The following is a 26,190-nucleotide window of genomic DNA, read 5'->3' on the forward strand; positions in this document are numbered from 1 at the left end:
AAAAAAAAAAAAAAAAAAAAAAAAAAAACATACATTTAGTCCAACTTCCATACTCTATACAGTCGCAACAATGTTCAAAATTTCTTCTGAAATCCATCCAGTCACTTAACTGTAATCCCCAAAGCAAGGCTTGAAATAAGCTAGGCAAATTCCACATTGCATCTCCATGTCTGATGCCAGTGTGGTCTTCAGGTCTCCAACTCCTTTTTCATCTTTGTTGACTGCAACAAACTTCTTTCTCCTGGGCTGCTTCCACTCCCTGTTAGCAGCTTTTCTCAGCAGATATCCCATTGCTCTGGCATCTCAAACATCTTGGGGTCTCTAAGGCAACTTAAACTTCTTCCATAATCTGGGATCTATACTTGATCGTCTGGGCTCCTCCAAAGGTTTAGGTCACTTCTTCAGATCTGCCCTCCATAGCACTCTGGGCTCTGGTTGACACCACTCCACTGCTGCTGCTGCTGCTGCTGCTGCTGCTGCTGCTGCTCTCGGTGATCATCCCACAGTACTGGCATCTCCAATATGCTGGAGTCTTCCACTGCACCTAGGCCTCTCATTGGCTCTCTTCATGGTACCATGACCCCTTCAGTTCTAGGCTGTCAGTTGCAATGGAGGCTGTACCTTCACTAATAGCCTTCCATGGCCTCTCACAGTGCCAAGCCTCAGCTGCTCTTCATGCCTTCAAAACCAGTACCACCCCGGGTGACTTTTACATATTACGAAGTACAGTTGCAGCATGAGGTACAATCTTGGCTAGCTCTGGAACACAGCTTCTTTGTGCTCTCAGAAAACACAAAACTGTCACCTCACCTCAGAGATGATGTCCTCTTCTTTAATCACCACTAATTTCTTTTGGGAGGGGGGGCTAATTTTTTTGTTTGTTTTTGGTATTTTCGAGACATGGTTTCTCTGTATAGCCCTGGCTGTCCTAGAATTCACTTTGTAGACCAGGCTGGCCTCCAACTCAGAAATCTGCCTGCCTCTGCCTCCCAAGTGCTGGGATTAAAGGCCTGTGTCACCACCGCCAGGCCACCACTAATTTCTTAGCTTCAGCTAACCAGCATCAGTTGACACAGTAGTCTCCTCCTCTTGACTATAAAGCCAGATACATATAGCCAAGGCTGCCAAAGTTCTATTGTTTGCTGGGGCTGGAACATGGCCCCCTTGTCCTATTACAGCATCACCAGTTTTCTGTTTTCTAACTACTTCACTGCCTAGCTTGGCCATCCTGGAACTTGCTCTGTAGATTGACATTGGACTCAGATCTCCTGGGATTAAAGGCATGTACCACCGTGCCTGGACATAAATTTAGCAGGGTAGGATCTTGCCCCAAGGTCACCACTCCCTTAACTCAATATCTGAGAACACAGGATTCAGTTTCATTTCACTTTCTGGTACTCCTTTAATACTTGAACCATATATTTTATATTTTTCTTTTCTTGACTTGTTACACTTGTTTAAAATGCTCTTCATGAAGCTTAACCAGAGAACAAAGTGTATGATGAGAGTTTGTTTCTGAGACTTCCTTTGTTAATGCAATTAATCTGAGTCTTTTCACCTTAGCCTCAAGCAGACTTTTCAGACAAAGGCAAAAAGTATCTACATTCTTTGCCAAAATACCACAAAACCACTCTCTAGACCACATATGGAAATTCTCCCCGGAAACCTCTTGGGTTAGGTCGGCACAATTCCGATCACTCTCAGTAACAAAGTCTTCCATATTCTACTGGGATAGCCCTTTACGCCCTCTTTAAAGTATTCTATTGCTTTCCAAATCCAAAGTCCCCAAATCCACATTCTGACAAACAAAAGCATGGCTAGGCCTATCACAGCAATATCCCATCCCTGGTACCTACATCTGTCCTTTTGGTTTTTCAAGACAGGGTTTCTCTGTGTAGCCCTGGCCGTTCTGGAACTCACTCTGTAGACCAGGCTGGCCTCGAACTCAGAAATCTGACTGCCTTTGCTTCCCAAGTGCTGGGATTAAAGGCGTGCACTAAGGTGACTCTTATAAGGATAACATTTAATTGGGGCTGGCTTACTTGTTCAGAGGTTCAGTCCATTGTCATCAAAGCTGGAAATGGTGGCATCCAGCCTGGCATGGTGGAGGAGGAACTGAGAGTTCATCTGAAGGCTGCTAGTAGAAGACTGACTTCCAGGTAGCTAGGATAAGGTAAAGCCCATTCTCACAATGACACACCTACTCCAACAGGGCCACACCTTCTAATAGTGCCACTCCCTAGACCAAGCATATGCATACCATCACACCAGGATAGCCTCAGACTCAAAGGGGTTGCCTGCCTCTGCTTCTCAAACACAGGGTGGCAGGTGTGGACCGCCTTGCTTGGCTGTGCTCTTGTATGGGTTTTAATCATTTCATTTCCTTAAGGGTGTTTTGGGTTGGGTTGGGTTGAGAGTGGGTTTCTTTGTGTAGTCCTGGCTGTCCTGGAACTCCATTCCAACTGCCTCAGCCTCCCGAATGCTGGATTCAAAGCCGTGTGCCACCACTGCCTGGCTGGTTTTTGGTTTTAAGAGAGGCTCTTTTATATCCTAGACTGGCTTCAAACTTCAAACCTTTTATTTATTTTTTAAAGATTATTTACATGAGTACACTGTAACTGTCCTCAAGCATACCAGAAACGGGCATCAGATCCCATTACAGATGGTGTGAGCCACCTTGTGGTTGCTGGGAATTGAACTCAGGACCTCTGGAAGAGTAGTCAGTGCTCTTAACTACTGAGCCATCTCTCCAGCCCAAACTTCAAACTTTTTTTTTTTTTTTCAAAGATTTACTTATTTATTATATGTAAGTACACTGTAGCTGTCTTCAGACACTCCAGAAGGGGTTGTCAGATCTTGTTACGAATGGTTATGAGCCACCATGTGGTTGCTGGGATTTGAACTCAGGACCTTTGGAAGAACAGTCGGGTGCTCTCACCCACTGAGCCATCTCACCAGCCCAACTTCAAACTTTTTATGTAGCCAAAAGTGACATTTAGTTTTTGATCCTTTTGCCTCCCTCCATCTTTCTGGTGCTGGGATTGCAGGTGTGGCCACTCTGTTTTTTGTATGGCTGAAGGTCTACCCCAGAGCTTCCTGTGTGCTGAGCAAGCACTCAACCTCTGAACTACTCTCCCAGCCCACAAGTTGTACCCCCCCCTCCCCTGGACATAGGATGGAACACAGGGTCTGTTGCTTACTAAACAAGTGTCCCTCTGTTGAGCCTGGAGCATGTAGCTCTTGAACATGGTGTACATTCATGCAGGAAAACATGCATGTACATAACCACTTTGATGTCAGCCTTGTCTAACCCTCCTGCTAGTCTTTTTTGTGGTTTTTTTTTTTTTTTTTTTTTTTTTTTAGCAGAATAAACATGGATTTATTAATAAAAAGAGAACTCCTGAGAGTGGGAAGGGCTCAAAAGAGGAATACCATTTTTACTAATATGGGGTTAAGTAGGCCAGCTGTAAGGACTTGTCAGATGATAGATCAGAGGCACTGTGTGTGTCTTGGTAAGGATCAGTCAACCAGTTAGTGTTGGAGACAGATCTAGAACTTTGGTGGCTTCTAGTTCAAACTGCCCTCATCAGAGTCTTTACTCTCACAAGCCCTAGTATTGAAAGGTGCCTGAGGTTTCCATGGAGGTCTCAGTGGCTCGGCAGACTACAGGTGGTTCTGGTTTTCTTTCATAGGAGTTTTCTTCACACATTTTTTTTCCCTCCACGCATTTAAATGATTAGGCACCTGGGACATGTATTCTGAGATTTCACCACCAGGATCTCACAGTGCCTTCTTTTTCCTTCAGACAAGTAAGCAATTGGCAGCAGCATTCCAAGAGGAGTTTACAGTGCGAGAGGACCTGATGGGTCTGGCAATTGGAACTCACGGTGCCAACATCCAGCAGGCTCGAAAAGTGCCAGGAGTGACTGCCATTGAGTTGGGTGAAGAGACCTGCACTTTCCGAATCTACGGGGAGGTCAGCAAAGATTGAACTATTGGGGTCTTTTGGGTGACAGAAGGGATTGAGGCTGAGATGGAAAGCAAATCTGAAGTTATGGTGACCTTCCAGCCTGACTTTGGTGACAGCTTATTTCTCCACAGTCAGAATGGCAGGGAGATCCGATTCTGTTTTAGTTTACTCTTTCTATAGACGCCAGAGGCATGCAGACAAGCTCGAAGCTACCTTGAATTTTCCGAGGACTCTGTACAAGTGCCCAGGAACCTGGTTGGTGAGTTTGAATGTGTGTGTAAAAGGGATAAGGTTAGGGCCCAGGTGGCAGAGTTTTGAAAAGTTTTGTCCATGTAACTAGGGTTGATGCCTCTCTGCACATACGGATGGAATAAATAGTCTGACATGGGAATAAGGAAGGAGACGATAATAAACCTTGTAGGGATTGTATCATTTTTGTCCCATGGAAAGCTTGAGATTCCTAGAAGCAGGAGAATGAATTACGTGCAATATATGTAGAGAAGTATATAGGAGAGTTGTAATTTTATGTCCTTAATGACAACAACAGAAATTAAAAGCCTGACCCCTCTTTATCCATCAGGCAAAGTGATTGGGAAGAACGGGAAAGTGATTCAGGAGATTGTGGACAAGTCTGGTGTGGTGCGGGTTCGTGTGGAAGGAGATAACGACAAGAAGAACCCCAGGGAGGAGGTACTGTTTTCTGGGGGCTGGTGAGTTGTGGAGGGCAGAACACAGAACCTTTTGTTTGCCCTAGTATACTATGATCCTGTCAGTCTGAGGGGTGGGCTTAACATTTCAGTCTTTTTCTTTTTGATTTCCTTTTTTTCAACAGTAGCTCACTCTATAACCCTGACTTGCCTGGAACTTACTTTGTGAATCAGGCTAGCCTTAAACTCATTTCACAGAGATGTGTCTGCCTCTGCCCTTCTCAGTGTTGGGACTAAAAGTGTGTGCAGCCATGCCTGGCTTTTTTGTGGGAAAGGGAGGGAGGTATTTTTGAGGCAGAACCTCTGTGGCTTAGGTCGTGCTTGAGCTTTACTGAGTAGCTGAGGATGGCTTTGAGTTGTGCTGTTCCTGCCTCTGTTTCCTGGGTGCTAAGATCATGTGTGCCATCACACCTGACTTCTAATTTTCCTGTTGGTCTTTTCTCCAGGGAATGGTTCCCTTCATATTTGTTGGCACCCGAGAGAATATCAGCAATGCCCAGGCACTGCTAGAGTATCACCTCTCCTACCTGCAGGTACCCATATCAGAAGCCTGGGACAGGGACAGGGGTGGCAAGGAGGGCATAGACTTCTAGTACGTGATCTTTGGGACTGTTGTGCCTGGTTTGTCTTTTTGTAGAACAGGACCATTGGTCGATATTTTGGCTCTGGGACTGTATCCCAAAATGTTCTTTTTAAGCCTTTGTCTTCCTAAGCTTAAGTCTCGAAAGCTTAGCAGCACAGGACCATATGACATGGCTAGAGATGCTTGGAGGAAGGGGACTGAATTCTCCTGTGTTGTCTTCCATCTTTCCAACCAGGAGGTTGAACAGCTTCGCTTGGAGAGACTGCAAATTGATGAACAGCTTCGGCAGATTGGGCTGGGCTTTCGCCCTCCTGGGAGTGGACGGGGTGGCAGTGGTGGTGGCAGTGACAAGGCGGGCTATACCACAGACGAGAGCTCCTCCTCTTCCCTGCACGCGACCAGAACCTATGGGGGCAGCTATGGGGGCCGGGGCCGGGGCCGGAGGACTGGTGGTCCTGCCTATGGTGAGACAGCTGTGTGGGCAGTGGAGGAGGTGGGTGGGAACTTAGGACATCAGTGACTGACTGGGTCCTTGTGAGTGGTAGGAAGAGGAACTGTAATTTGGATGTGGTGGTTGAACTCCTGGGACAAGCACTGTGACCCTGAGTAAACCCTTCTGTGTCCTTCAGGCCCCAGTTCAGACCCCTCCACAGCTTCAGAGACAGAGTCAGAGAAGAGAGAGGAGTCTAACCGAGCAGGACCTGGTGACAGAGACCCCCCCAGCCGTGGTGAAGAAAGCAGGAGGCGGCCGATTGGGGGTCGGGGAAGGGGACCCCCACCTGTTCCCCGGCCTACCTCAAGATATAACTCATCATCTATTAGCTCAGGTATCAGAGCTGGGGTCATGGATGGTGACCTGAAGAAGATAGTGGCCACCTGACTCCCCAGCCTCTTCCTTTTTCACTAGTGCTAAAGGATCCAGACAGCAATCCTTACAGCCTCTTGGACACATCTGAACCAGAGCCTCCAGTTGATTCGGAGCCTGGTGAACCTCCTCCAGCAAGTGCCCGGCGTCGCCGTTCCCGCCGCCGCCGTACTGATGAAGACAGGACTGTCATGGACGGAGGCCTAGAGTCTGATGGTCCTAACATGACAGAGAATGGCCTGGGTGAGGGGCTGGCCTGGAGGATTCTTAGAGGTGTGAGAAAGAATGAAGAGTGAGAGGGTGGGTGTATGACTCCTCTTTACTCCACAGAAGATGAATCAAGACCCCAGAGACGAAATCGCAGCCGCCGCCGCCGTAATCGTGGTAACCGGACTGATGGGTCCATCAGCGGAGATCGCCAACCAGGTCAGCTGACATACAGGATTGGAGTCTTTCTGGAAATAAGATGAAATGCCTTATTCGCTAGGGAAACTAGGGTTGGAGTCATTGGGAACCATGAAATCCTGAAGTTACTAAAAGTCTTGATCCTGTGTCTCTCCTAGTGACTGTGGCTGACTATATCTCACGGGCAGAGTCTCAGAGCCGCCAGCGGCCACCCCTAGAACGCATGAAACCCTCAGAGGATTCTCTTTCAGGACAGAAGGTAGGCAATCAAGATACAGCCTTACCCCACTTCTTTGTTGTTGTTGTTCGTTTGTTTAGGGCAGGGACACAGAAAACTTTGCAAAGAAAGTTGAATTGGCCGGGCGGTGGTGGCTCACGCCTTTAATCCCAGCACTTGGGAGGCAGAGGCAGGCGGATTTCTGAGTTCAAGGCCAGCCTGGTCTACAGAGTGAGTTCCAGGACAGCCAGAGCTACACAGAGAAGCCCTGTCTTGGAAAAAAAAAAAAAAAGAAAGAAAGTTGAATTGACTGTATGTGATGGAGTTCAGGCTAAGCTGAGGGTACAGCAGAGCTGGCACAAACAAAAGACAAGGCTGGTGGTGACTTGAGCACAGGGAGATTAGGGAACTGGTCTCCATGTGTGTCTGTAGTGAGGCGTGCCTGCATCTGTTGTACTCCTCAATTGCTTTCTTTTTGTTTTCCTCCTGCTTCCTCTGTAGGGTGACTCTGTCAGCAAGCTTCCCAAGGGCCCCTCAGAGAATGGGGAGCTCTCTGCCCCCTTGGAGTTGGGTAGTTTGGTGAATGGAGTTTCATAAAACCTCCAGTCCACATCCCTCCTTTCTCCATCTCGCTTGCTGCCCACCACCATGGCCCTCATGGGTCCAACTGACCTGCGCTGGAGCTGCTCTTATCTACGGGGGAGGGGGGTGGCACAGCAGCTTGGGTCCCCCCCCAACCTCCAGGAGCTAGTGGAGGGGTGTGTAACAGGGTCATACCCCCTCCCTCTTGTCCACCCTACCCCCAGGGTGAGGGGTGCCTCCCCTTCCCTTTCAGACTGGATGTGCCTTTATCCTCTAATGCCCCGACCTCTGAACACCCCCATTCTCCGCCTGTTGGTGGGGGTGCTCCTTGACCCACCCAGATTTGACAGTTCAGGGGGGCTCCCCTGCTATCCCTCCTCCCATCCTGTACCCCCCATTTCTGGGGCCTCATCACTGTGGAAGACGGGGATAGTGAGGGTATTTGTGGGTGGGAGGCATGGGGAAGGTTTTGGAATAGAACCAGGGGTGTGTATGAAGGGGGGTGACAAGGTCTCCCAGGGAATTGGGTGGGAAATAACCTTGTCTGGTGGATGAGAAGGCGTATTTATTTTTCACTGTACAGTATTTAAAAAGAGAATAAAAAAAATCCAAATGGCCTTGTGTTTCCCATGTTGCCTTTGTCCCCAGTCTGGGCTGTTTAACTCTCCAGAGCTGACTGGCACTGGTCCCTGGCTCTTGCTCTATAGCCTTTATTACCAGCCCTCGCCCTGTGTCAGGAACGGCTGCATCCGTAATCCTCCAAGGCTAGGACTGCCTCAGACCTTGCTCTTCTCCCCTCCCTTGGTTGTTGATAGACTTGGGCCACTCCTGAGCCCTGAGTCACGGGAGGCTAGGCCAGGCTCCGTGAAGCTGGAGCTGTTGCTGGTAGAAGCTGAAGCTGAGAGTCTGAGCAGCTATTTAATCCGATTATCTGGGGCCTGGGGCACAGGCTGGGCATTTCAGCCGAGAGGAAAATAGGGTTTCCTCCCCATGGCCCCTAGAGCTCAGGAGGGTCAGATTGTATTTCTGGCCTGGTGTTGCTCCAGACTCCACATCACTGACCTCAGCTTTTGGGGACCTCAAGGGTGAAGAGGTAGTGACTATCTGAATTGGGAAGCGCCAGAGCAGGTACAGTGCACTGGGGGTGACAATGATCCTTCCGAGGGTACGCTGAATGGCTGAATGCTTTCTCCAAGACGCTCGACCTTAGAATGGAGGAAATCCGGATTCCTAAGTATGTATCTGCTGGGCAGTACTGGGCACACACCTTTAATCCCAGAACTCTGGAGTCCGAGATAGAGGCAGGTGGATCGAGTGAGTTCAAGGACAGACAGGACTGTTAGACTGAAGGGGAAAAAAAAAAAGCTGTCTTAAATTTAAAAGGAAGAAAAAAATTCAGGCACCCAGGAGGCAGAGGTAGATGGATCTTGATCAAGTCCAGCCTAGACTACACAAGGAGTTCAGGCCAATCAGGGCAATATGCTGCACTCCCTTGTCTCAAATAATTAACTTAAAAAAAAAGAAAAATCAAAGGGGTAAAGAAACATAGCTCAGCACTTGGGCAGATTTCTGAGTTCAAGGACAGCTAGGGCTACACAGAGAAACCCTGTCTCAAACCAAAAAAAAAAAAAAAAAAAAAAAAAAAAAAAACAGCTCAGAAGGTTAGGTGCTCTGAGCTCAGTCATGGAGATAGCCACTACCACCTCTTCACCTTGACCTGGGAACCGACTTCCAGTTATCCTCTGACATCTATATACAAAGTGGTAACACTTGTGCCCCACCCTATCCATAACCTTTTTAAAAATATGAAGAGTTTAAAAAAGTGTATCTCCAGGTCCAGAGGCATGTCCATGGTTTGGGTTTAAAGATGAAACTTGCGATACTCAGTGGCAATGGGGATCCTCGGGCCTGGAAGGGATGACTAAGAAAACAAAAATGGCCTTGAGTTTCTTCCCCTGGGGCAAATCAGGGGTTTAAGGAGAAACAGGCACCGGAAAAGGTTTTGAGTAGGGAGTGAGAGCTTCCTAAATTCTCCTGGTTTGATTGACCCTGGGGGCCTTTGGTTCCCCTTCTTGGGAAGGAAGTTACTTTAAATTGTTGGTGCTTGAGAATTGAGACAATTGTCGTTAGGGGTGTGTGGTGCCCCATGGGGAGGTGTAGGGACTGGGAAGAACAGGACGCCTGGGTTTGCTGAAAGAAGGGGGGTGGAGAGAACCGCACAGCCACTGGGAGGGACTGGGGGAGGAGTCAGCCTTTTAGAGGCTGAGTACAGGTGGAGAAGGTCTGTCGCACCTGGGTGCACTCCTGGCAGCTGTGGGGACTTTGTGGAGACCAAGAGCTGCACGGTTGAAACTACAGTTTCAACATCAACAGAAGACCCCTGTCTCACTGAAGCAGAAGTTAGAAAGAACGACTGGTAGACCTGAGAACACTACCTCTCCCGTAAAGGGTTCCAGACAAGGATTCTAAATTTAGCTTCCCAGAGGTGACAATCAATCGCTGGGAGCAAAGTTTGGATTCAATCGCTCTGGAAGATACTTAACTCTGGGAGAAGGGCATTCAAGACGCCCTCTCAAAGAGGCTTCACCTCCAACCCATGGCGCTGACCAGCTCCTCACAAGCAGAGACTTGGAGCCTGCATCCTCCGGCTTCCACGGCCTCTTTGCCCTTAGGATCCCAGGAGCAGGAGGCCGGTGGGGGCTCTGGAGCGCCTGGGGGACTTCCGCTGGAGAAGGTGAAGCGGCCCATGAACGCCTTCATGGTGTGGAGCTCTGTTCAGCGCCGCCAGATGGCGCAGCAGAACCCCAAGATGCACAACTCTGAGATCTCCAAGCGCTTGGGCGCTCAGTGGAAGCTGCTGGGCGATGAAGAGAAGCGACCCTTCGTGGAGGAGGCTAAGCGTCTTCGTGCCCGCCACCTCCGTGACTACCCCGACTACAAGTACCGACCCCGGCGTAAGAGCAAAAACTCGAGCACTGGGTCTGTCCCCTTTAGCCAAGGAGGAGGTGGCCTGGCATGTGGTGGCCCACACTGGGGTCCAGGGTACACAACTACCCAAGGGAGCAGAGGCTTTGGGTACCAGCCCCCCAACTATTCGACAGCCTACCTGCCTGGCAGTTACACGTGAGTGCCTAATTGTGTCTGTCTGTCTGTTCCCTGCTTCCCACAGGACCCCCTTACTGAGAGCTGGGTGGGAACAAGCCAGAGTGCCAAGTTGAACCCAATTCCACCCAAGCAGAAGCCAGCCACAGCAGGCTGAGGCTGGCTAGAAGGAAGGGCCCAGAGAGTTCAGGACAGAGGCCATTCCATCTCAACGAATGCGTTCCGCCTCTACCTTTTGGACGGCAGTTTCCCCTTGCTGCTGGCCCTTGTGTGACCCATCTTCCTCTCCCAGCCCCAGGGCCAAGGAGAGGCCAAGCCCATCCTGTTGCTCCTTCCTGGCCTGCTGCCCCAAGAGGCAAACAGCCGTGCAGCACGCAAGCCGGCTGCTGAGCGTGCCCCAACAGAACTACCCTGTTCTTTAAGCCACCTAGGGTCTCATTCCATGCCTGCTGTACCCAGCAAGGCTGGCTGAATGGCAAGCTGTAACCCTGTCTGCTGCAAACTGGTCAGACCAGTCCCCTACTGAGAGTTGAGGACACTGCCCAGTCGCTTCAAGTAGAGTAACCTCCTAACCCCATGTTTCTTTTTACAGCTCTTCCCACTGCAGGCCGGAGGCCCCCTCACCATGCACCTTCCCTCAGCGTGATCCCAGGCTCCAGGGGGAGCTAATGCCCTCTTTCTCCCCTTACCTATCCCCAGACTCTCCCACTCCATATAATACTTCCCTTGCTGGAGTCCCCATGCCAGTAACCCACCTTTAACTGGCAGGGACGTCCAGGGCCAACCCCACAGACCCCTACAGATCTTCCAAGGAACCAGAATGCACCAGACCACACTAAACACAATTTTGTACAATTAAAACCATGCTTCTGAGTCTTTTATTGTCCCATTTGTATTCTCTCCCTACAGCAGCAACCAGTGCCTTCACACACCCTTCCGCCAGGACCTGCCTCTGCAGGAACCTCCCCACCCAACCCCGAGGGCCTTATCTGAGTCACTCTCCCCCACCTCCAGAACTGGGCGCCAATAGCCCATCCCACCCGGGCAGCAGAGGGAGGCAGCCGCTAGCTTCCGACCAGTTTTCTAGGCTCTGTCCTTGGTCCAAAAGGAAGGCAAGTGGACAGAGCCAGATCATCTGCCCCAGCGAACCAGCTGCTCACAGGAGGGGTCTGGGGAAGGGAGGGAGGGAGTGAAGGTGGGGCTTACACAAGCTTCACTTCTCCCACAACCCTGGCTCAGGAGGCTGCAGTTAGAGGAATGGAAGGTGGATAAACTGCACCAGCAGATCAAGTCATGTGGGGAGGACTCTGAGGATGAGTGGAAATGGAATTGTTCTAGAAGCTTGCTCAGCTCTATTGCTCCTTTTTCAGTTTGTGGGGAGTCTTTGCATTCCAGTAGAAGAGGACCTGAGCAGCAATGAGGCCATTGCAGAGAGAAGAGACCACAAAGACTCCGGCCATGAGGGGGTCTCCAGTTTCCTGTTAGGAGAGAGCACAGATCTAGAAAAGTTCCAAGACAGCAGAGAACAAGGCTGTAGTGCCCTCTAGAGGGCAGAAGGTGCACTCACCTGAACAGAAGTGAAGATTCGGGCCAAGGAGCCCCCAAACAGCATAAACACTGTAATGGCTGAAAGCTGGCCTGTGTGTCCGTTGCGGTAGTTAGTGGCTGCCTGGAGCAACTAGAAGAGACATTGATACTTTTGGTTCTCTCATCGGAACCTTCTCCGTGACCCGTCACTATTCTTCCTGCCCTGCACACTAGCCCTCCATACTTGGAGGTCCCCCTCTGCCTCTACACTAGCGCACACACATCCTTTGCTTCCGAGTACCCACCTTCCCCACCACCACGGCAGGTACATTGGAGGCTTGGAGCAGGGTGACTACAGCCAGAGGCGTGAGTGGAGAGAGCAGCGCCAGCAGGACCATGGCATAGCAAGCAAGGAAAGCGACTCCTGGGGGTCAGGGAGACAAGGGGTCCTCTTGAGCCTGAGTCCCCAACAAGGTTCCCACACACAATGCCTGCTCTCCAGCCAGTCCCCGGCACCTTTCACGGTCTCTCCTCTGTAGTGCATGACCAGGAAGCAGATGGCAACGGTCTGGAGTGTCAGGAACAGTGCTTCACCCCAAGAGCTGCAGAGTGGGGGGGGGGGGGGAAGAAGGCAGGCCTGGAAAAGGGCAGGGGAGCCTCCATGGCCCGTCCGGCTCAGTCCAGCTCAGCTCTGGGACGAGCCTGTGCTTTTCAGTCTACTGCGCTCGCCGTGCCTGGCTCACACAGAGAAGGTCCATCCCCATATTCACCCGTGTGAGTAACTTATTAGAACTGCAGGCACTGGGGCTGGAGAAGAGCTCAGCAGGTAGTGTTTGCCTTGGAGCCTGATTACCTACGTTCCAGCCCCAGGATCCACACACTGGAAGGAGAGAACCAACTCCTATAAGTTGTTCTGTGACCCCTCCCACCTCAAATAAACAGACAGGAAAAAGAAAAGAATTGTGGGGCCAGGCAGGGGTGGCGCACGCTTTTAATCCCAGCACTTGGGAGGCAGAGGCAGGCGGATTTCTGAGTTCGAGGCCAGCCTGGTCTACAGAGTGAGCTCCAGGACAGCCAGGGCTTCACAGAGAAACCCTGTCTTGAAAAACCAAAAAAGAATTGTGGGGATTTGGTTTTGGGCATGAAGAGTGGACCCTCACTCACCTGAAGGGAAAGTTGTTGGTGATGCTGTAGACCACAGTTCCAGTGAGTGCCACTAGTTCCAGCATTACTGACTGGAGGCTCAGTCCTTCTGCACTCTTGGCTCCCAAGAGTTTAAACACCTGTGGCAGCTTCACTGTGGACAGAGCAGCAGGGCTGGGGAACAGGCGCTCTCCCCAACCCTGGCTTCACCTCTCACCGCCCTTCCCTTTACTCCGACAGCAGGGGGGAGCTGTACATACCGAGAAGGGACCCGGCCACGATGCCCAGCCCAAGGCCTTTGCTGAGGAGGATCTTGAGGCAGGGAACTGAGAAGAGAGAGCAGTAAGCAGAGAGGTCTCTGGTGCCCAGGGGAGGGTTTGAAGTGCTCCCAGGAGCTGTGCCCCTCTCCCTCACCCTTACCGTGACTACCACACCAGTAAGTCTCTGGAGGCGGTAGGGATGGCGGGGTAGACATCCTTGCTACGACATCTTCTATTCAGACTAGGTGTGCTGTTAGAACAGCTTCTTCTGAACTACAACTTCCACTTCCTATAAATACATCTAAAGTAGTTTTGAGGGCTGACACGACAGCTGATGAAAGAGTGGGGTTGTCCCCTGCAGAAGGGCCAGGATAACCAGAAGGTTCCGGAATGTATGCCATGGAAAGAGGAACATTTGAAGTGAGTCGTCCAGTTCCTGAGGAGAGCAGGGTCAGGGGACTCGAGCAATGCCTGTGTAATGGAAAAGCTAACTTTTATCCCTCCTTAACCCAGGAGCCATGGTAGACGGTCAGACAGAGGCAGTTCCAGAGCTTCCATGCATGGCCCCCCTAATAAACTGTACTAATAAAAATGCACTAAGAAAGTATGTCTTTTAAAAAAGTCAGTAGGGGGCTGGAGAGGTGGCTCAGCGGTTAAGAGCACCGATTGCTCTTCCAAAGGTCGTGAGTTCAAATCCCAGCAACCACATTGTGGCTCACAACCATCTGTAATAAGATCTGATGCCCTCTTCTGGAGTGTCTGAAAATCGCTACAGTGTACTTATATATGATAAACTAATTAAAAAAAAAAAAATTTAGGGCTGCAGAGGTGGCTCAGTGGCTGCTCTTCCAGAAGTCCTGAGTTCAAGTCCCAGCAACCACGTGGTAGCTCACAACCACCTGTAATGGGATGCAATACCCTCTTCTGGTGTGTCTAAAGATAGCTATAGTGTAATCCTACACATAAGTAAATAAATCTTTAAAAAATATTTTTTTTAAAAGTCATTAGGGATGCGTGTTGTAGTTCAGGCCTTTAATCTCATTAAATCTCTGAGCTCAAAGCCAGCCAGAACTACATAGTGAGATCCTATCTCAAATATATAAAAAATATTGTCAGGTGTGGTGGCAAACACATTTAATCTCAGCACTTGGGACTGAAGGGCAGCTATATGAGTTCAAAGCCATCCTGGTCTACATAGTGAGTTCAGGCCAGCCAGGGCAATATAGAGAAACAATCAAAAAGGCTGGAGAGATGGCTCAGTGTTTAGCATTACTGACTGTTCTTCCAGAGGTTCCTGGGTTTAATTCCTGGCACCCACATGGAGTTCACAACTCTTAACTCTTATTTCTAGGAGATCTGACACCCTCACTCATACATTTATTCAGGCAAAACACCAGTGTACATAAAACAAAAATAAATCTTTAAAAAAATCATTAGGCCAACAGGATGGCTCTGCTTCCAACTCTGTTGACCTGAGTGTATGTAAGGGAATACACACAACAGAAATACATCTTAAAAATTTGGGGCTGGAAGGATGACTTAGTGGTTAAGAGCGCATCCCTGCTCTTGCAGAGAAGATCTGAATTCAATTTTTAGCATCCATCTCGGGTGATTCACAAATGCCTGTAAATCCAGCTCCAGTAACATCTTCTGCCTCTGGCATCTTCAGGCACTTGTAGTCATGTGTAGTTATACATGTACACACATATACAAGTCAAAAGACACAAATAAGAATCTACATTTAAAAACAACCCTATTTTGTGTGTGAGCACATGGGTGCATGTGTTCAGGTCAGAGACGACTCTGAGGTGCCAGTTCTCCATTTCTGCCTTTCTGTGGGTTCCAGGAATTGAACCCGGGTCGTCAGCCTTGCAAGCTAAACCCTGCAGTCCCAAATGGGCAAGCACATGCCCAGGCCTCACTGCCCTTGCTCTTCAGTTACACAGGCGTTGCTCAGATGTTCCCTGACTCCTTTCTCTCTCTTCACAGTAAGAGATGGCCCATGCCAAATGCTGCTCCTTCCAAAGACAGACCCCCACATCCACACATTCCTGAACCTTTGGGTCGTCCCCACTCTTCCAGGACATTTATCCTTCACTATCTCTACCATTTACGTCTTATCTTGGTTTTTCTCAGTGTAGCCAGCCCTGGTTGTATTGGAACTCACCCTGTAGCCTAGGCTGTCCTTGAACTCAAGAGATACTCCTGCCTCTGTGTCCCTCCCAAGTGCTGGGATTAAAGGTGTGGGCCACAGTTCCTGGCAATTTCTCTATTTTTTTCTTTAATTTTTTCTTTCAAACCCTTGAGTTGAGGGCTGACTTTCAATAGATTGCAGCGAGTGAGCTGAGCTGCTGCCTACAAAACCCGGATCCTGGCAATCTCTCTATCAGTGAATCTTTGACCTGGTGGGCATTGGGCCCAGGAAGGAGTCTTGACAATTGTAAGCCAAAAGTCAGTTAGAATAGAGAGATGGAAAAGGCTTACCAAAGGCTTTGATGCCGATGTAACTTGCCTTTGTAAAGAAAGAGAAAAGGAAAAGAGCTATACTCCCAGCACTCTAGTGACTGAGACAGGAGGACTGCTGCCAGTTCAAGGGCAGTCTGTGCCACATAGTAAATTCCAAGCTGGTGCTGGAGAGAGGGGGTAAAAAAAAATAATAATAATAATTTGTGGGCCTCTGTCAGTTGAGTGCTTGGGGCGAAAGGAGGCCTTCATGCCTGGCTGGGGTTTTAATTTTGTTTTATAAAATACGAGTTTTCCGCCGGGCACTTGGGAGGCAGAGGCAGGCGGATTTCTGAGTTCGAGGCCAGCCTGGTCTACAGAGTGAGTTCCAGGACAGCTAGGACTATACAGACCTATATCCCCTGTCTCGGAAAAGAAAAAAAACAACAAAAAAAACCAAAATCCCGAGTTAGCAGAGTGGCACATGCCGCCCTCAGTTCGATTCCCAGCCCAGAAAGGGATGAGGGTTGGGTACAGATTGTAAAACACAAATTTAACTTTTTTTCGGGCGACACCCCTTCACGCCCAAATATGACACTTTTCCTATGCAGGTCCCAAACACTTCCGCCCTCGTCAGAAGCGCCTCCTGCCCAGCTTCGCGGTGACATTAATCGCCACTGTCGCGCTAACTTACGGCCGGCCCTAGGCTGCTGGAGCTAGACCTTGAAGGCTGAAATAAAACTCACCGTGCAGCAAGTCCCACTGGACGAAGAGCTGATCGTAGCATTTCTCAGGTAAAAGAATTGGCACCAGCAGTCCTCTGAGCGGCCCGTCGGCCTGCCCCGCCATGTTGGAAAGCTAGCTTCCGCCAGGCGGGACAACCCCGCCATTGACCCGCGCCGCGCATGCGCGCCGCGCACCCCCGCCTGGCCGTCCCCAGGCCTCGGCTGCACCTCCCTCTCCTCCGCGATGCTCGCCCGCCTCCGCGGGGACCCAGGTCTCCGTCCCAGGCAGCGCTTTTGTGCGCGCCTTGACGTTCGAATTTTTCAGCGGGTCAGCGCTGGGCGCCTGCGCGGTTAGGACTTCCGCACTTTTTGTTTACGCTCTCGGCTCCGAAGGCAAGGTCCATGCCGCCCTCTCCCTGTCCCCTCCTGCCCGTGCGCCATCTTGTCTTCTCTCGGCCAACTTGGTAGTGTTCGAAGTTGGAAGGGAAGAGAGTTCGAGTCTTCAACATGACGCTAGCAGCTCTCTTACCTTTTTCCCTCTTGGTTTCTCCAGAGGGAATAGAGCCGCAAAAAGGCCACTCCGAGCGGGGCCTTCTTCCTGGTCCCCTGCTTCGTCCTCTGTCCAGATGTTAAGAGGATGACAGTAAAGCTGAAGAGGGGCGAGCTCGGCTGCAGGAGAGCAGCCCCTGACACAACGGGGGTGGGGGACTCAGACTGCAGTGACTAGGTGGGACGCCAGAGAGTGCGACCAAAGTTCCAATGTTTGTGTGGGACAGGACCCCTAAGGTTAAACGAAGACAGCCATCTACATCCCACCACTCTGACAGGACACACCTACTCCTGGTTCAGGCTGTAGGGCGTTCCTAAACTCTTTCCCCGTTCCTTGTTTTTTGGGGGTTGGGGGAGGTAGTTGCTGGGCAGGGCATAATGTCACTTGTACCTCTGCTGTGTGGGGCTCTGGTCCAAGAATTTCTGTAGCCTCATGGGACTGTTAAATTGGAAAGGCACCCATCCTTGGCTCCCATCCGTTGTACCATGCATGCCCTACTGTAAACAGTAGAATTTATACTTAATTTTGGTACAGTGGGTGGCCGTCTGAAAAATCCCTTTTTAGAATCTGGACAAGGATAGATTGCAATTGTCACCACTCCCTCTCCTTCTGGTACTCAGGGATCAAGCGTGTTTTCGAGGCCTGAAGTTGTTCCTCCTAGCACAACCTTCATTAAGTCTGCTGCACCAGTGGGCTCCTCAGTGAACTAGCCCCGGCCACAGTGCACATGGAATCTCATTGTTCAGTCGCCACTTTTAAAATAAATTAATACAGCCACCTACTCATATTTTAGTTGTGTTGTACCTCTAACTGCTCCCGAGGGTCAGCAACAGGGTGTCAAGTCAAAATGATTCATTCTGTTAAGGGAATAGGCAGCCATTGGCCCCAGAGGGAGGAGGGAATTTTGGCAGCTTCACCAGCAGTCACAGGACATTGAGGAATGAACCCATGAAGGCATTTGGTCACTCTCTGGTACTTTTGTCCCTTCTTGCCAGCTGTCTCTTGGTGACTCAGCCATGGGAAGGCACGGGAAGGCATATGACAAGAAACTCATGGCTTTTAACCCCAGCAGGACAAGTCAAGCCAAAAGAGAAAAGATTTCATTAAGTGTTTGTACTCAGCCGGGTGTGGTGGCGCACGCCTTTAATCCCAGCACTTGGGAGGCAGAGGCAGGCGGATTTCTGAGTTTGAGGCCAGCCTGGTCTACAGAGTGAGTTCCAGGACAGCCAGGGCTACACAGAGAAACCTTGTCTCGAAAACAACAACAAAAACAAACAAACAAACAAAAGTTTGTATTCATGAGGAAAGGAGTAGGTACCATTCGTGTTTATTAACTCCCCACCCCTATTATAAAATCTCTTAACTGTGTTCTTAGAGACAGTGGAGGCAGGTAACTGTTGAGACAGCTGCATGGCGAAGAGATGAGGCGCTCCTTGGTGGCTTACACAGTGGGCTTCGGCAAATGCTCAGAGGGGCTGGTAGCTTGATTGTCGTCTCCGGGTGATGCAGAAGGCGAGGAGGACCAGTGTGAGGAGGCCAAGGAGGACCAGGCCAATGATGAGAGGCAGCAAGAGGGACTGGTCCCTGGTGCAAGAGAAACCTGGCAGAGGAACAGGACCCCTGAGAACCGCTGCAGTGGGGAGGGGCTAAAGGCGGGAGGGGGGGGAGGACGGACGAGGAAAGGGGATGAGGAAAGGCTGTTGAGGAGCCAACCCCATAGTTTAGAGCGGTAAGCAAAGGGGAAATAGACAGTTTTGTACAGGAGGTGGAGGGTTAGAAAAAGAGTTCTGGGGAAGGTTTCCAGAGCAATGGGAGACCTCTAGGAAGGAAGAGGTAGGTAGGGCTTACATGGCCCGAAGTGTCCCTTGTCCGGCAGCTGAGCAGCCTGGAGCCTTAGAGAGAGCAAGTCAAGGTGAACAGTTGGAGAAAGAACTATGCTTGCATTTCCACAGCAGAAGCTTTGGCCCAGGGGAGCTTGGAGCTCTCGAAGAGATGAATTCTGCGCCGTGAATGTCCACTCTGCAGTAATTAGTAATTAAGAGTCAAATCCATCCTGACTCCTGAGTCCTCTCCACCCAGCACGCCCAGCCTAGACTTTTAGTGTGGTAAGGAGGTTACTCACGTGCTGCCTGTGGGAAGGACACATTGTATTCTACCGCCATGTAGTCGAGGTAGACTGTACTCGGGCTCTGATGTAGGTCCTTGAGGTGAACATAAAGACTCAAGACATCAGGGATAGAGGCATCCATGTCCACAGAGCAAGGACGGAGGCTTCGGGGGTCCAGGTATGGGGCATGGAAGAGTAAAGGATAGAGACAAGTCCAAGCTGCATACCTGTTTGAATCCAAAGGTAAGCTGTCCGTAAGGAAATGAGAGAGGCAGGTGGGGATGGGCACCGTCACAGCCCCCCTGGACCTTGGTTTTGTTGGGATTCAAAACAGATATGCCCCAAACCTGCAGAAGTGCAATGGTGGGTCTGAAATCACAAGGACGCTCCATCCAGTTTCTCCCCTTCTCTGCTCCCCCTCCTCTCTGCTGAACCAGCCCAGGCTGGCCTGGAACTCAGAAATCCGCCAGCCTCTGCCTCCCGAGTGCTGGGATTAAAGGTGTGCGCGTGTGCCACCACGCCCGGCGGGCCCCTTGCCCTCTTTAAGCCCCACTTTAGCTTTACCTTTCTTCCACCCTGGGTTCGGTACAGGATTCGGATTTGAATTTGGGCTTGGAGCTGAACACAAGGCTGGGAGCCGTTGGCCCATGTGTAGTTCCCCAGAGCCCCCTTGGAGCTTGGGCTAGGACTTGGCGAGGGTGGAAGTGGTCCAGGGTGAGGGTCAACAGTGGAGGATCCTGGACTAGTAGCTGTGGCATTTGTGATGGGAGAAACTGTGGCATGAGAAGTTGTAGCATTCCCATGACTGGTGGTGGTGGTGGCAGGGTTATGAGTGACAGTTGTGGGTCCGGAGCTGGTATGAACGGTGACATTCCCATGACTGGTGGTGGTAGGCCTGTGGCTGGTCGTAGGGCTGGCTGTGCTTTCTGTGGTTGTAGATGTCACCGTGAAGGATGGCAGGAGAGTAACGGCCTTTTTGTGAGGACAGTCTTCCCCTGTTCCTTGGGCTTTCAGTAAGAGATTGGTTGGCCACCCAGGAGCAGGCTCCTGCTCAGGAAACCTCTCCCACCTCCCATTTCTCCTTACCTAGAAGGGATCCTAGCAAGATCAGACACACAGGGAGCTGCATGGCAGAGCTGTTCAGTCCAGCTAGGCTTCCTCAATCCCCTCTGCCTTCTCTTGGAAGAGGAAATGAAAAGCCTCACTTCCCTTAACTAAGATAATCCCACCCCAAACCTGACTTGACTCATAAACCTCAGCTCTAGCAACCTACTCAAGCCATTGGTTTTCACAATTCGGCTTTGATTGGCAGTGACGTTCTCAGTGGGCGGCACAAAGTCTTGGTTACCTCGTGAGAATGAGGCAGCTGACTCACATGGAACTTACCTAAGCAAAACTTGCTCTACTTGGGAACTTACAGAGAAACCGGAAGCCCTTTCCTCCTTAGTAAGCCATGCACCCCACCCATGCACTACAACCCTACCAAGGGAGGCAGAAGGTAGACCTAAGTGGCCAGCTTGGCCTATTTAGTTGCAGGACAGCAAGAGCTATAGGAAACCATCTCTCCCTGCAACCCCAAGGTGACAATTAGCACCTCATCATCTGGGGTAGGCCTAAACACCAAGTAGAAGTCTCATGCAGCAAGTTGCCTAACACCCGAGGCAAATTACCAAATTTCAGTGATGTGGGTCATGTGGTATTGCAGGAAGCAACATGGCAAATTCACTTATCAACTAGTACAGGGGCAATGACCCACACTAGCAGGCAGGAGGGGAAGAAACAAGAAGCCAAACAGGCAGTTTCCAAGTAATTTTATTCAGAATTTTGTCTTTGTTTCCTGAATCAATAAATACTATACAAAACAATGTAAAAATGGCTACCATTTTCTCTCCCCTGCTCCCCTCACCTGGGGACAACTCCCTGGACAACCTCATTCAGGGGTTCTCCCTGTAGATTTGGTCCAGCAAATGAGGCCCAGCCATGTTTTTTAGCCCCTTGACTCACTTTTGGAGATTTGGCTGGGGTAGGAAAGCCTTCAGGAAAGAGGTGACTAGGTTAGGGAAATGCATTAGTGTTTGGGGGGGAAGGAGACGGCGCCTGGGGCAGAGCCTACCCCAAAGAAAAGGGTGTCTAAAATGTTCACGGTTCCTTCTTTTTGCCTCAAAAAGTGACATTTATTCAAAGAGAGAGAGAGAAAAAAAAACTGAAACAAAACAAAAACAAAACCAAACCAAGATGTCCATCCCTTGGCTCCCTTCCCTCCCCCCTCCAGCTGTTCCTTGGCCCCACCCCAGGACTGAACCCTGGGCTAGGGCCAGGTAGCAGGACAGCCCCTCAAATGAGGTCAGCAACGTTGAGGGGCATCTCTTCAATGGAGGTGTTGTAGAAAGTCTCAATGTCTCGAAGAGTCCTCTTGTCTTCTTCTGTCACCATGTTAATAGCCACACCCTTACGGCCAAACCGACCACCTCGACCGATTCTGAGGGGGGTAAAAAGGATGATGGGTTGGGAAAGGAACACTTGGGTTTCAGCATAGGGATTGCTTGGTCTGTCAGACCTACATTTACCTGTGGATGTAGTTTTCCCTGTTGGTGGGAAGGTCGTAATTGATGACTAAGGAGACCTGCTGTACATCAATGCCTCTGGCCTAAGTCAAGAAAGAATATAGCCATCAGAGGATACAATCTATCCTAATTAAGTAGGCACTCATGTAGGCAACAGAGGAGGGCAAAGGAAACAAGAGTTCCTTGTTCAGAGACCTCAGCATGCCTGGTTCTCTTCCAAGTTGCTACGTTCCTGAAAAGGGCACACAGTCAGCCCTTTGGAGAGGGAATCACCTTGGACTAACTCTTCTCCCTTTCTTTCCCTAAAAGAGCATCTACTCACCAACAGGTCAGTGGTAATTAATACTCTGCTAGAGCCAGACCGGAACTCCCTCATGATCACATCTCGTTCCTTTTGGTCCATATCTCCATGCTGGAAAATAAGGAGGTTGAGTGAGGAGCAGCTGGTATAAGGCTCTACACCTACACACACACACACACACACACACACACACACACACACACACACACACACACACACACACAGAGCTATTAACAAGGCAAACTCACCATGGCAGAAACAGTGAAATCCCGGGCATGCATCTTTTCAGTGAGCCAGTCCACCTTCCTTCTGGTGTTGATAAAGATTACTGCCTGGGTGATGGTCAGCGTCTCATATAAGTCACACAGTGTGTCAAGCTTCCACTCCTGGGAACCCAGAATCATCATCAGTCGGGGGTTACACTCAACTTACTACCAGGTCTGCCTCCTGCACTGGGCCTCACCTCTCGTTCCACATTAATGTAGAATTGGCGGATACCCTCCAGGGTCAACTCTTCCTTTTTGACAAGGATCCGAATAGGGTCTCTCATGAACTTCTTGGTCACCTCAAGGACATCAGAAGGCATTGTAGCAGACAACAAAACTACCTAGTGGGGGAAACGCACCAGCCATGATGAGTGTACTGTACATTCCTCTCAAATCACAACCAAGCCCATTGTGTCTTATCAACCTCGCCATTTGTCTACCTGTGTGTTACTGTTGAGCTTTTGGAATATATCATAGATCTGATCCTTGAACCCACGGCTTAACATTTCATCTGCTTCATCCAGTACAAACATCTTGATGTATTTGGGGGATAGGTATCTCCGGTTAAGCATGTCAAACACCCGGCCAGGGGTGCCCACGATGATATGGGGAGCTTCCATCTGCAGCTTCTGCACCTCAGCACGCACATTGGTGCCCCCAATGCAGGCATGACAAGAGGCGCCCATGTAGTCTCCTAATGCCATAACCACCTTTTGTATCTGAATGCAGAAAGACGTCGTCTACATTAACTTGGGCAGTACCAGTGAGATCTTAAGAGCTGTACAAGAATTACCCACGCAATCCTCTCAACCAACACTACAACCACAATGGCAGTGCTAGATCCCTCCACACAGGTTCACAGTTAATTTCCCCACCCCTACATCCAGTCTTGTAAAAACAAAACAGGCCAGCTCTACAAATACAAAGGCTTAGAAATCACCCTCCACCCCACTACCTAACATTCCAGAGGCTGGGATTACAAACATAGCCTTATATCAACAACGTGTGATCGTTTCATCCATGCCACAGATCCAAGACTTAAGTGTTCCACTACTGAGCCAACATCCCCAGCTGATATGCAAACAAAACCCAGCATCTACAGGGCTCTAAGGCATCGCTCCTCTTAATTTAACATATTGCTTATATTGGTGCCCAGATGCTTGCTTCAGTCATCACTAGGCGTGAATAGTAGAACAGAATAGCTTCAGGATTTTATGTGCCCTAGGCATGAAACAGCTTTGGCCACCAAGCCAGGCATCAAGCTAGGATGAACAAAGGACTGCCCTCTGCTCTGCCCCTGACTGATATAAGAACAACACCACAAACAAGGTGCCTCTTTGCCCATTGCCAGGGGTGGGTGTCATAAACAGCTAAACCTGCCCAGCTTACTACAGTCTGCCAATCCTCTTCTCTTCCTCTTTGACTCAAAAGATAGCCTGTTATCACCATTGGCAGACACTTCTCTCTTAAACCAGTCAAATAGAATAGGAAACACGCCAATCTTACCTGCTGAGCCAATTCACGAGTGGGTGCCAGAACCAAAGCCTGTGTGGCCTTTAGATCTAATTCAATCTGCTGCAGAATTGATATGGCAAATGTAGCTGTTTTCCCAGTCCCAGACTGGGCTTGAGCAATCACATCATAACCCTTGATACAAGGAAGAATAGCTCGCTGCTGGATGGCAGAGGGCTTCTCAAAACCATAGGCATAAATACCACGGAGAAGGGATTCTGAGAGGTTCATGTCATCGAAGCTATCCACAATCTCATTCCAGTTACTCTGCAGGGTTAAAGAAAAAAGCTTAGGGACTTAGTAACGTGTTTACACTAAAGCTGGAGTCACCCCATCCTACAGGTTGGTCTGTTCTACCATTCCAAATGTCAAAGGTCACTGTCATCCAAAGTGCCTGTTCTGACAAAATAAACTGTGGACCACAGGTTCTAGTCTTACCTCGATGACGCCTTCCGGCTCCATCCCATCAGGGCCATTGTCTCTGGATCTGTTGATTCAAAGCACGAGTTTTGCTTATGCCTTGACTAGAACATGGAAGCAACCAGCCCATTCCCGATCCAACTCCCATTTACTCCCAAAGAACCCTCAGGAGGCACTTTAGAGTGACGCTGTAAAGGACTTCACACACACACACACCACAGAGACGTGGTCTTCGCTGCCGGGCCCACATGGTCCGGGTCTGGCGGATCAAAGCGGGCGCACCTCCATCCGGAACACCAAGGCCACCGGAAGTCCCGCCTTCCACCTCCAAGTTCCGTGGGTGGGCCATCCCCTTCCCCCCACGTCATGTCGCCCGCGCCCTCCCCCACTCCCTCCGGCCGGCCCCCCTCCTCAGTACCCGGATGTGGGAGGCCGCGGGCGGTGGCGGCCTCGCGCACAATGAGCCCCAGCCGCGCTAGCAAAGGGGGAGATTGCACAACAGACAAGCGAAGCGGGCTGGGGGAGGGGAACCTCTCAAGCGGCCATGTGCTCACTCGCTCCGCCGCTCGGCGGCGTCTCCCCCGCCATGGAACAATCCGCGACCCGCCCGCCCCCGTCGAGAAATGGCGTCGCCCTCCCATACCTCAGGCCGCTCACCCCCGGAGGAAAGTGGACCTGCCCATCCGCAGTTTGCCAATTGCCCGGCTTGTGCGGCAAAATGGACCCGCCCGCCCGGCGCCGGGTGGGCTCCCGGTGCCTCACGCGGCCGCTGCTCCGGGTTAGGCTCTGTCCTGGCCGTCAAGAAAACCAGCGCCCTGAACGGCCGGTTTCTTCTTCCCCGACCCACACTCCAAGGGCGACGACGGGACTGGCTGAAGACCCAGGCACCCCTGCCTGTCGCGAGTGGTACCGCCAGAACTCTCCGGAACCCTCGCTCGCGCGCACGCCCTGCCCGACACAGGGAGGCAACCAGACCAGCCGGCTCCGGCCGCGCAGCCGCCTCGCCCTGTTCCCACGTTGTATCGCGACCTCATCTTGCCTTTCAGTACCCGAGCCCCGCGTACGGCATCCCTCAGGCCGAGGCCTCGTGACGAAGCTCGCGCCCTCCGCCCTAGCCAGGCCGTCCTTCCCCGTTCCCACACCGGGGTCAGCGGCGGCCATGGGATCCCCCCCCTCCCCGGACGGCTCCTCCCGGCTCGGTTCTGCCGCAACCTGGTAGGTTCGGTGCGATGGGCCTCTCAACTTGCCCCCGGCGGGACCTTCGGGAGGAGCTACGGGGTAAGTAGTCACAACCTTTGCAAAAGCCTTTCTTACCGAGAATCCTGACTCGCAGACATGATCCTTAGAATCTAGGGCGGAGTGCCCGCCTATCGACAACTTATAGAGCGTCCGACCCCGCCCCAGCCATCGCATTGGCTTGGCCGCCTCTGCCCCGCCTGCCGGCGCTCTGCAACTCGACGTGACGTTACTTTGTAGGCGCCTTAGTTCGGACGCCCTATTGGGTGGTTTGAAAGCCTATCATGACCGAGCCCCGCCCTACAGCCTCATTGGCTGAAGGGCCCGCCTTTCTCACTGGTGCGGAAGTGACATACTTAAGTCGGGCCTCGCGGCGGGGCAGCCATCTTGGAACCCAGCACCTTTACACGTGCGGAGGCGATCGTGCCTTAGTCACGTGGCTCCGCAGGTCCTATCAAGCGACGGGGGTGAGGCCTTAGCCTCCAGGGACTTCCGGGCAGTCTGGACTGCCACTTTCCTTCAGCAGGGTTTCCTTTACAGGACACAAGTTTTATTTATTCTTCCCTTCAGGGAAGATTGTAGCGATATCTCATTGGATAGTAAGTTTCCCCGACTGGAGAAAAAAAACGATGGAACCCATTTTTGGGTTAAAGGGCATAGGGGAATAAACTGTCACCACTCAATCACTGGTTCATTTAGTATGTTT

General features: G+C 50.8%; 5 protein-coding genes and 2 non-coding genes across 8 annotated transcripts in view; 2 read left to right on the forward strand and 5 right to left on the reverse strand.

Annotated features, from left to right (window-relative positions):
- The window catches only part of Fxr2 (FMR1 autosomal homolog 2), a 19,901-nt gene extending 11,955 nt beyond the window's left edge, over positions 1-7,946 (forward strand). The window contains exons 8-17 of the mRNA XM_021212004.2: positions 3,806-3,976; positions 4,151-4,229; positions 4,551-4,660; positions 5,124-5,210; positions 5,496-5,724; positions 5,890-6,087; positions 6,168-6,368; positions 6,456-6,551; positions 6,689-6,789; positions 7,249-7,946. Coding sequence (XP_021067663.1) covers positions 3,806-3,976; positions 4,151-4,229; positions 4,551-4,660; positions 5,124-5,210; positions 5,496-5,724; positions 5,890-6,087; positions 6,168-6,368; positions 6,456-6,551; positions 6,689-6,789; positions 7,249-7,344 — 1,368 coding nt within the window. The 3' untranslated portion in view covers positions 7,345-7,946. The remainder of the gene's footprint in view (positions 1-3,805; positions 3,977-4,150; positions 4,230-4,550; positions 4,661-5,123; positions 5,211-5,495; positions 5,725-5,889; positions 6,088-6,167; positions 6,369-6,455; positions 6,552-6,688; positions 6,790-7,248) is intronic.
- Positions 7,947-9,872: 1,926 nt separating this feature from the next.
- Positions 9,873-11,307, forward strand: Sox15 (SRY-box transcription factor 15). The gene is made up of 2 exons (XM_021212490.1): positions 9,873-10,452; positions 11,024-11,307. Exons 1-2 carry the CDS (start codon positions 9,926-9,928, stop codon positions 11,190-11,192), a joined length of 696 nt encoding a protein of 231 aa, XP_021068149.1. The 5' UTR covers positions 9,873-9,925; the 3' UTR covers positions 11,193-11,307.
- On the reverse strand, positions 11,282-16,722 carry Mpdu1 (mannose-P-dolichol utilization defect 1). Of its 2 annotated transcripts, XM_029546641.1 has the most exons (8): positions 16,550-16,628; positions 13,522-13,832; positions 13,362-13,427; positions 13,123-13,255; positions 12,475-12,560; positions 12,264-12,382; positions 11,999-12,109; positions 11,294-11,909 (listed from the first exon to the last, which is right to left on the reverse strand). In XM_029546641.1, exons 2-8 carry the CDS (start codon positions 13,574-13,576, stop codon positions 11,784-11,786), a joined length of 696 nt encoding a protein of 231 aa, XP_029402501.1. In that variant the 5' UTR covers positions 13,577-13,832; positions 16,550-16,628; the 3' UTR covers positions 11,294-11,783. The 2 variants fall into 2 exon arrangements, with proteins under 2 accessions (XP_021068145.1, XP_029402501.1); XM_021212486.2 differs by lacking the exon at positions 13,522-13,832 and having other exon boundaries at positions 11,282-11,909; positions 16,550-16,722.
- A 1,665-nt stretch (positions 16,723-18,387) lies between these two features.
- On the reverse strand, positions 18,388-20,403 carry Cd68 (CD68 molecule). The gene is made up of 6 exons (XM_021213670.1): positions 20,272-20,403; positions 19,750-20,192; positions 19,413-19,532; positions 19,201-19,279; positions 18,927-19,097; positions 18,388-18,678 (listed from the first exon to the last, which is right to left on the reverse strand). The coding sequence occupies exons 1-6, from the start codon at positions 20,312-20,314 to the stop codon at positions 18,545-18,547; spliced, it is 990 nt and encodes a 329-aa protein (XP_021069329.1). The 5' UTR covers positions 20,315-20,403; the 3' UTR covers positions 18,388-18,544.
- A 575-nt stretch (positions 20,404-20,978) lies between these two features.
- Eif4a1 (eukaryotic translation initiation factor 4A1) lies at positions 20,979-25,707 on the reverse strand. The gene is made up of 9 exons (XM_021213981.2): positions 25,563-25,707; positions 24,267-24,315; positions 23,823-24,095; positions 22,757-23,035; positions 22,514-22,657; positions 22,299-22,436; positions 22,072-22,161; positions 21,753-21,832; positions 20,979-21,664 (listed from the first exon to the last, which is right to left on the reverse strand). Exons 1-9 carry the CDS (start codon positions 25,583-25,585, stop codon positions 21,520-21,522), a joined length of 1,221 nt encoding a protein of 406 aa, XP_021069640.1. The 5' UTR covers positions 25,586-25,707; the 3' UTR covers positions 20,979-21,519.
- On the reverse strand, positions 21,892-22,029 carry LOC115065413. The gene has a single exon (XR_003845204.1). It is a non-coding gene; the product is annotated as a small nucleolar RNA SNORA67 (small nucleolar RNA).
- Positions 23,529-23,672, reverse strand: LOC115065427. Its single transcript, XR_003845218.1, has one exon. It is a non-coding gene; the product is annotated as a small nucleolar RNA SNORA48 (small nucleolar RNA).
- Positions 25,708-26,190: the final 483 nt, after the last annotated feature.

Source organism: Mus pahari, chromosome 14 (assembly GCF_900095145.1).
Source record: "Mus pahari chromosome 14, PAHARI_EIJ_v1.1, whole genome shotgun sequence".
Classification (NCBI taxonomy): Eukaryota; Metazoa; Chordata; class Mammalia; order Rodentia; family Muridae; genus Mus; species Mus pahari.

Excerpts from the sequence above, each read along its gene's own strand:
- Sox15 (XM_021212490.1), top strand. The coding sequence starts at position 9,926 with ATGGCGCTGACCAGCTCCTCACAAGCAGAGACTTGGAGCCTGCATCCT. Across the intron at positions 10,453-11,023 it reads TACCTGCCTGGCAGTTACAC|CTCTTCCCACTGCAGGCCGG; the intron begins GTGAGTGCCTAA and ends TTCTTTTTACAG.
- Mpdu1 (XM_021212486.2), bottom strand. The coding sequence starts at position 16,652 with ATGGCGGGGCAGGCCGACGGGCCGCTCAGAGGACTGCTGGTGCCAATT. Across the intron at positions 12,383-12,474 it reads CAGAGGAGAGACCGTGAAAG|GAGTCGCTTTCCTTGCTTGC; the intron begins GTGCCGGGGACT and ends CCTGACCCCCAG. Across the intron at positions 12,110-12,263 it reads CTGCCGTGGTGGTGGGGAAG|TTGCTCCAGGCAGCCACTAA; the intron begins GTGGGTACTCGG and ends TGTCTCTTCTAG.
- Cd68 (XM_021213670.1), bottom strand. The coding sequence starts at position 20,314 with ATGCAGCTCCCTGTGTGTCTGATCTTGCTAGGATCCCTTCTAG. Across the intron at positions 19,280-19,412 it reads TTACCTTTGGATTCAAACAG|GACCTACATCAGAGCCCGAG; the intron begins GTATGCAGCTTG and ends GTTCACCTCAAG. Across the intron at positions 19,098-19,200 it reads GTCCTTCCCACAGGCAGCAC|AGTGGACATTCACGGCGCAG; the intron begins GTGAGTAACCTC and ends TAATTACTGCAG.
- Eif4a1 (XM_021213981.2), bottom strand. The coding sequence starts at position 25,585 with ATGTCTGCGAGTCAGGATTCTCG. Across the intron at positions 24,316-25,562 it reads TCTGCGAGTCAGGATTCTCG|ATCCAGAGACAATGGCCCTG; the intron begins GTAAGAAAGGCT and ends TTGAATCAACAG. Across the intron at positions 22,437-22,513 it reads ACATTAATGTGGAACGAGAG|GAGTGGAAGCTTGACACACT; the intron begins GTGAGGCCCAGT and ends CTGGGTTCCCAG.